The following is a 9127-nucleotide window of genomic DNA, read 5'->3' on the forward strand; positions in this document are numbered from 1 at the left end:
CAAATGCATGTCTACAAGCGGTTTGAAACACCGGAAACACAAATTTCTCATCATCATATGTGACAGACTGTTTGCGGTCATCTGCACAGCCTATTTCTTTCACAGAATGTAATGGAGAGCTTTTACAAAATCAGAAACATAAAGGGGAACACATTTTGCAACTTATCGTGTGTTTATTTCATTTCATTAATTCAGTTTAGTCTGTATGGGCTGTTACCTGGTTTTCAATTTTTCATTTTCAAAGAAGGTTTAAATGATATTCGATAATAAATCTAAAATCTGTGGATCCGTGTCATTGTGCTTTCGCTTTTCTGCAATGGAGGAATCTGAACCAGAATGCAAACGTATTAGCCCTATAACACATATTTCTTCTGTGACATTTCATTCAGTTCTGATGTATGAGCTTGCCGAGAATCGTGAACTAAGGTCTTACACTCGACTCCGATACAATAGAAATTATCTCCCTTGACTTTCGATAAGACCGTTAATAATGACCGTTGGATAATTTTTAAATTTAGGATATTTTACGTGCCTTCTCCCGTCACAAAAACATTCACTACATTATATATTATGATGTTCGATAGTGACCTCTTTTTGACGTTAACACAATGACGTTGCTTGTGACGTTATCGCTATAACGTCGTTAACGTCGTAGCAACAAGCTAACAACGCTCGAAATGGTTACAACTTAAAACTTTACGTACTAAAATCAAGGATTTTCTGTAGACTGTCGATAAATTAGCAGTTGAAATAACACATGCCGACGTCAAGCCAGATTTTGATATTGCAGAAGAAAATTCACGGCGTATCGATCTCAGGACGGTGTACGCAATGTATGTTCAAGGAGCCAGCAAAATGTCCCGTGGCATCGGTATACAGTTTACGTGGTTGCATGCCTTCGTGGATGCAATCTGTTACTGACCGTGATGCCGTGCAAATTCTTGGCAAGGAATCGGCACAATTGTTCAAATACCATAGTTTACCACGCGGTTTAACAAGTATTTTAACGCTAGACAATCTCAGCGGGCTTCTACAATGGCAAGCTCTAGGCGGGGAAGGAAGTCAAAGCCAATTTTCACCGCATGCATCAGTGTCCATGGTACAAAGGCGATGTAAGAGCTCACAAGCAACAGGAGTGCTTCGTAAACCCGAGCAGAGACCGAGGTCTGCAACTACAACACAATCTTCGAAAGTAGACGTGGACCCATTGGTGTTTGATTCCCTGATCAAACTCGGGTTCAGCAAATCAGGGCTTGTCAAAAGAGCAGATTGTGTTTTTGATGGAATATCAACGAGGAAGGCCGTAAAATCGAAACCTTTGGGCAGACCCAAGACCGCATCTTGTAGTCAAATCACCGATACCGAAGAAAAGAATGAAGTGTATGTATAAATTGTTTTTTTTTATGTTATCTCATAGATAATGTAGGCGATATTGATGACGATGATAATCTTATTGTTCGTGATATAGAAAATATAAACTTGATTTTTTTATGAGAAATGTTTAGATATGTAACCAAACAATACTGCGAAAACAATACACAAGTTTAAGAACTGCATCACATAGCTTAGAAATTGAAGCTGGCCGATATACAGGAATTGACAGACAAGATCCTGACTGTAGAATATGCTCTAGTCAGTTTGTTGAATCTGAATACCATTTTACCAGGGACGGACCGATTTCAAATGTTGGTAAAACTTGTGGTCCAACCCTTTTGTATTATCGCACATTCGCAAAGTTACTGAATACTTCCTAATGTACAGTAGTAATATATATGTCTTGTATAATGATAGTTTGCTATTGTATATATATATTTACATATGTATCTGTATAATAGTGTCTTGATGTACATTACCATAATGTCTTGTGTGATGATTACAATAAAATATGATTAAACTAAAAAAACTAAAAAATACCATTTTATGCTTTGCTGCAATAAGTATTCACAAATTAGACAGAAATGTTGTATTAATACAGCTTAGCCGTCTGTTAACAAATATATATATATCACTGTATGATGTCCTCTGCTCGCAAGAAAAGATTGATAAAAATGCGAAATATATAAGCGAACCTTTCAAACTATGTGAACAAAGTCTTGAAGATCTAACAGCTTCTTAGCCTGATCGTTTTGTAAATTTTAGCTGAATTTATGTATGCACAGTATTTATGTTTTATTGAAATATTATATTTTGTGTGTTTGTTTATATCATGTAATTAATGTATGTATATGTCTTGACCATATTGATTCAGCATATTGTAAATGGTCAAAGACATTTGTAAGGCCGGTTATGAAATGAAATGATGATAAAAACAATTACAAAAAATGATAGATTAATAAATAAATAGTTACGTAAATTATGATGATAAGTTGGGGCAAATAACATTGAAGTATTTAGAGGATTATGATAAAGGATGGAGAAGGTTGATAATCACAATAATCAGTCATTATCTTTGCCATGCTGGACATGATTGGTTCTGCCTTTGCGACCAGTGTATATCATGGTCAGTCTGCACATCCGTGCAGTCTGATCATGATCTGCACTGTTCGCTATTCAGTCAGTATCTTTTTGGTAAGCACCCCTTTTTAACAGTTAATGGTACTGTCCAAATCGGAAGATGGACAAGTTCATTATAGAAATTTAGCAGGGTGAAGTCAGTAAAAATCAGTACATGTGTCATTTTTACAAATAAGTCATAAGTTACAACACGTACTTTAAAACACGTAATATAAATATTTTAAAACACTTAATATACAGTAATAAGTAATAACTGACAATGTCCCAGGGAACTTCCGTACTTTAGTCAGTATTATTACAGACTATTAAGTAATTATAAGGTTTTTTTTCTTTTCGTTCAAAAATATAATTGAAATATAAGTGTGCAACGATCATTTGTCCTTTTGTAAGTTAAAGTCTGAATTGTGTCTATATCCAGTTAATTCAAACTTTTTATTAACTCCCCATAAATAAATATATACATTTGAATAGGGGTGATTTAAAAATCCTTGACTGTGGGCATACAATGGTCGTTCTTCCGTTTTGTTACCCGGACTATTTGATCAATGGATCAACGCGATATCAAATGTACAATTTTACATTGTAAATGCGGTAAAAATTTCAAAAGGATAAAGGGTTTGTTTTTCAAAGGATCAAATTAGCGGCACGGACAAATTTTATGTTTAAGAATCCGGTAGTTATCTTACAACTGCGAATTAAAATATGGATAAAGATAGCAATTTAATAATCATATTAAATCTAGAGGTTTAAATCGAAATATTGACTAACATTTTAGGTGGATAGGTATATTTCAGTGCTATTATGTAATGGGAATATTCATTACGGAAGGACTTTAGCCGCACGTAAGAAATTGAAATTGTTTTAAGTTTTTTTCAAATTTCATCGATTATTATTTAAAATTTTATGTATTTATTAACATGATCTTATCCTTTCTCTTCAGTAAAAGTTTGCTTAGATTTTGAAGTTTATTTTAATGTCAAATTTAGTCAATATTCAAATTGCAAACTTTTGTTAAGTTATGTCAACCTACTTGAAAGTAATACTGACCAAAGACGCGATCCTAAATTAATATTATTTTAATTACTTATTGACGAAACATAAATCTAAGGTTTTCATATCGTTATATCCTGTTCAGCGCTGTCAATTTAGTTTAAACTAATTTTTGAGGCTGTTATTCCATACGTGTACGCACATGTGTAGTTTGTTAAAACGTCTGTTTGTTAGTATTTTTTTTATTTTTTTATTTATTTATTTTTTTTTTGGTAAATCCACAGCTTGCAACACTGTTAACATTTTTGACATCTCAGACGCGTATTGAAGTAAAAAAGGAAATTCTAACACGTACGTTTAGCCGTGCAGGTATGAAATCGCAACTTCTCTTTTTTTGCGGACCCGAGCCGGATATCAAATTTTGTGATTTAGCAGGGTATAAGATATTGTACAAGTGCATGTATACCTTTAAAAAGGTCAATGGTTAACATAATTTGGCAAATTAAAGTAAATGACTATGCATCCTAATCAGGCATTGATCAAGAATAATTTTAATTCATTGGCAACTTCATCATTCAGTAATGGCCTCACTCTAAAAGAGTATATTCGCTATTTGCGATTTTATAGGATTAAAACTGTTTTGATTATAATGTTTAGCAATAATAAAAGAAGTACGGGAAGAAGATTATCGTGTACACGAAAATGAACTGATCCCCCACTACAGTTGGTTTTCTTTCATTTCTCTTGTATACGCATTTTTGTATATGACATTTTCAGTGCAGTCGTGCTTCTTCTGTGGTTCTACTCGTCGTAATTTTCGCTGATTTCTTATTACATATTTTTAAAGGAATGAACCTGTACAGAAATTGTATTTTGGAATTACCTTTATAATGCTATTTAAAGAGTATTTTGTTATTTAAAGAACAGGCGTCTTACACAAATAGTTGAAATAGTTCACCTTTTTCCATCTATATAATACCATATGTTTTAATATTTCGAACATGCTGTTTCAACAAATTATCAGATGTCAATACTAACATACAAATCATGTTTAAATGTTTGTTTTTTATGACAATTTTTTGTTTGCGATTTACTTCTTTACTTCTGCCATTATCTTCAGTTCGCCCGGGCTCGTGAAAAAAACTCATTTAAATTGTAGACTAATTGAGCTTGATGGTAGTCCACACTGTTATGCTGTTGTCTTCTTTCTTTCATTAAAACACATGTTTCGGTTGAAATCATTAGCATACCTCTGATAGTATGTACGATTTTACGGCGAATGTTTATTTTTAAAACTACACATGTAACATTGTTTTTATAGGAAATATCTACCTTGAACACAAAAATCTCCTTTCCATAACAATATATCGCGCTCAGACGTCTAATAGGCAAAAAATTATAGATAAAAAAAAAGAAGAAAGAGAAAAAAAAAAAAAAGAAGAAAAGAACTCATGGCCATATGTATTATCCTACCGTATATGTTTATATTTTCTGCTGTTCGCGATTTATTCGTTCTAGACATAACATCAGTGAAACTTAAAAATTTGAAGATGTTTTTAGTTTTCTTCACTAGAATTTAGTCTGTATTCTAACCGAGTATAGTAACGTGGGTCGTCAGAACTTATGATGAATTCTCCACAAATTTAGATGTGAATACATGATAAAAAATGAACATGCAACTGTTTTTAATCGGAAACAAATCAAACATACATATGAGCCGCACCATGAGGAAACCAACATAGTGCGTTTGCGACCAGCATGGATCCAGACAAGCCTACGCATCCGCGCAGTCTGGTCAGGATCCATGCTGTTCGCTTTCAAAGCCTTTTGCAATTAGAGAAACTGATAGCGAACAGCATGGATCCTGACCAGACTGCGCGGATGCGCAGGCTGGTCTGGAGCCATGTTGGTCGCAAACGCACTATGTTGGTTTTCTCATGGTGCGGCTCAATTATATAAAATATGCACGAATCTGAACTTTTTATTCAAAATACTTTGTTTCGTAAAACGTTCCTTCACAAAGGCAGGTCTACGTGCTCTGAAAACAGTTTTTCTTACAATCTTGAAGAATTTGATAAAATCTTTATTTTTCAAAACTAAGATAGATTCTATATTTAGAAAAAAAGATGGGATCGTAAGCTTGATATTTTTGCTAGACGGATTTGAAATGTTTTTACTGAAGCAAGCTTTAATAATAGGAGACTAAGGAAACAAAACAACATTTTTTATGCTTCCGCGAAAAGAAAATTTTCAAAAATGTAGGTGATCTACTGAAATGTATTACAATCTTGAATTAACATATGGTTTATAATATTGCCAAAGGTGCAAATGTATATGTCCGTATGCTTTTAGGTATTGCTTATTAAGAAAGAGATACGCGCATTTCAAGCTGATTTTTTATTATTCCACGTGTCAACATTTAAATGTACAAAATCTACATTGTCATATTTTATCTAAAGAAAGATAGTAACGATACCGTATATAAATTACACGGGTACTCCGTAATACACGCTAGTGCCAAATTCTCATATTATAAGTGAATAAATTTCATTGATAAGAACTGCCCTAAAACAATGGGTTATAAGATACCTGGATGAAAAGAAAAGTTATTTGAGGGCTTGCCTTTTTTCTAATAATCATAGCTGCTAAAAGGTGTAACATTTCACAACAATACTATGCGCAGTTGGCAATATAATGTCCAAAAATACAAAAATGTTCTTTATTCTTTTCCAGTGATAAGAAGAAAGAATTTGCATATGAACTTTCTGATTCCAGCAGCGAAAATGACGACTCCGAAGAGTTCAACCGTATAAAACCTTCAATGCACATGCGCAGAGACCGTCCCGACCCTAGGCCGCGGGCGGCCATCTTTAGTTTCCGCGACAATGAATACACTTCACACGCAGAGGTTAAATACTTAATAGAAACACAAATTGGTGTCAGGTGCAAATCAATTCAGTTTGATCCTCTGGATGTGCGGTCGGCCAAGCCAGGAGTACACAGCAGGTGGATAGTAGATTTTTTCACAGACTGGGATCTCCATCTAGCGTTGAAAAATTGCCTCACTGTCGGGAAGGATAAGCTTTTGTTCTATAAACACGATGACATTGCAAAACGCGAAGTGTCCTCATTTAAGTATTACATGACAGTACAAGAGGCTAAGAGGAAACTGAAAAGCAAATCAGTTACTAACAGGAGACCAAGTACAATAACAAGTGCTAAACGTGTCACAAAAGCAGCCAAGAGTGCAACATAATATATAATAGTTCTGATTGATAAGAGAAGAAACTCTGCAATAAATCAAATTAGAAACGTCTTACTAGTTATCTCCCCTCCCTCGTTTTACTGCATTAGCTATTGTGCACATGAACGCGTTAAAATGATTTGATTATTAAAAGGTCCTTTTTATCCAGTGATGAGACAGCAAGATATTCGTAGTCGTGTATCGCGTGTATGCGGCAATTGTGTCACACGCTCTAGCTCAGAAGTCTGGCTGTAGAATACAGAGGACATTTCTTTGCTGCATTCTAATATTAAAAAATGGTTTACCAACTGAACAACAGATTTATTTTTTTACGATTTGCATAGCCATGAGTTAAAATGTACGATATGGTGTTAATGAGTGAAGCTATTTGAACAAACATTTTATCTTGCATTTCTGTATTTCATATTGTCATTTACTTTAACCAAGATTTTTGACACCACAAAAATGATTTTTCACTCTGAAATGATCAAATAATATTTCTTTTACTATTTCTTTAATTCATTGAAGAACATTAATACATTACTATGCCTGATGCTGAAGAAAACAAACGTGTTTAACATATCTCACCTCTGGATACGTTTATTTTCTGACTCATGGATCTAATTCTTAAAGTTAGAAGAATTGAATTACATCCTATTCATGTAGAATTACAATGGATGTTTCTCATTACAGATCTGGTGCAGTCATTGTGCGCATATCACATATCATCGGAGCGCACGGCCAAAACAAACAAAAAACAACAACAACAACAACAAAAAACAAAAAACAAAAAACGCAAATTGTTGCATGTCCGCACGCATTTATTGTATAATATGTGTAATACACTGTCTAAAGGTTAGAATATATAGTATTACCATAGTGACAGAATATATACATTAAAGATACTCTTCGTTCCAATCGCTTGAATCTAGTATATACCGGAGTCTGGTATATATCACAGGCGCACCAGATACAAGTATATATAACTCTTAAAATATACTAAGTATTTAGAATTGAAGCTCAAACAAGAGCACTATTAGTGACAAACGCCCCCGAAGTGTGCCCAAGAGTTGTCTGCGCAAAATATGCCAGAATAGTTTAGGTATGACTCATTTTGTGACCAGATTAAAAAAGTAGAAGGTAACCTTGACCTTGGAGCTAGTGTCTGGGTCTTGAGCATGACACACCAACTCATTATAGGGAAGAATTGTGACAAGTAATTTTTGGTTGCGGGATTTATCCCGCTACCAAAGTTAAGTGTATTTCTGACAATCATGTAGTATCTTTATTTGATTCCAAATCACATCCAAAGGAATTTGTTCATGTGCTACACAAAGTAGTCCCATTCATGAACAACGCGGATGAATTATCAATGATCAAGCAGTTCTTATTCATCCTCTATCCATTCACACTGGCCATTTAGATTATATAAGATCTGGCAATGATTAGGTATTCCAGCTCATGGTTACATCACTGACTTACAGCTGTTCATGTAAGGTCAGGCAGAGTTTATCTTAGATATGAGGCACATTAGTATTTGTTTCTTATACATGTATATTTATAGATTGGCATTTAAAATGAAAATAACTATAGCAAAACCCGCAACCACCAGACATCTCAAGGCTTTGATTTATGAATGGCAGAGTTATTGAACGGACAAGAAACATACAATGATAACTTTTGACTTCTAAGTGTGACTTTGACCTTGAAGCTAGGGGTCTTGGGCGTGTGTCTGACACGTCATCTCAATATAGGGAACGTTTATGCCATGTAATTTTAAAATCTCTTCATCGATGGAAGAGTTATGGAACGGACAAGAAACACACCATGTAAACCGTTAACCTCTAAATGTGACATTGACCTTAGAGCTAGTGCTCTGGTTGTTATGCATGACACGTTTTCTTGTTATGGGGAATATCTATGCCAAGTAATTTCGAAATTCCTTGATGAATGACAGAGTTACGAACCGGACATGAAACAGACCCTATTAACCTTTGACTTGACTTCTAAGTGTAAACTTGATCTTGAAGCTAGGAGTCTGGGTCTTGCGCGTAACACATTGCTTCATTATGGTAAACATTTATGCTTAGTTGTTTCAAAATCCCATCATGGATAACAGAGTTATATATCGGACACGAAAAAGATCCTATTAACTTATGACTTCTAAGTATAACCTTGACCTTGGAGCAAGGGATCTGGGTCTTGCGCATGACACATTGTCTGATCACAGTTACCATTTATGCCAAGATATTTCAAATCCTTTCATGGATGGCAGAAATATGGACCTGACACAAATACAGACCCTGTTGACTGGTGCTAGGGGTCTGGGTCTTGCCCATGACACGTGTCATTAAATGATTAAAATACATCTTTAGACCT

General features: G+C 34.5%; 1 protein-coding gene across 1 annotated transcript; it reads left to right on the forward strand.

Annotated features, from left to right (window-relative positions):
- The first annotated feature begins 635 nt into the window (after positions 1-635).
- Positions 636-6820, forward strand: LOC128547063 (uncharacterized). The gene is made up of 2 exons (XM_053518734.1): positions 636-1380; positions 6238-6820. The coding sequence occupies exons 1-2, from the start codon at positions 758-760 to the stop codon at positions 6758-6760; spliced, it is 1146 nt and encodes a 381-aa protein (XP_053374709.1). The 5' UTR covers positions 636-757; the 3' UTR covers positions 6761-6820.
- Positions 6821-9127: the final 2307 nt, after the last annotated feature.

This window comes from Mercenaria mercenaria, chromosome 11, assembly GCF_021730395.1.
Source record: "Mercenaria mercenaria strain notata chromosome 11, MADL_Memer_1, whole genome shotgun sequence".
NCBI classification, from domain to species: domain Eukaryota; kingdom Metazoa; phylum Mollusca; class Bivalvia; order Venerida; family Veneridae; genus Mercenaria; species Mercenaria mercenaria.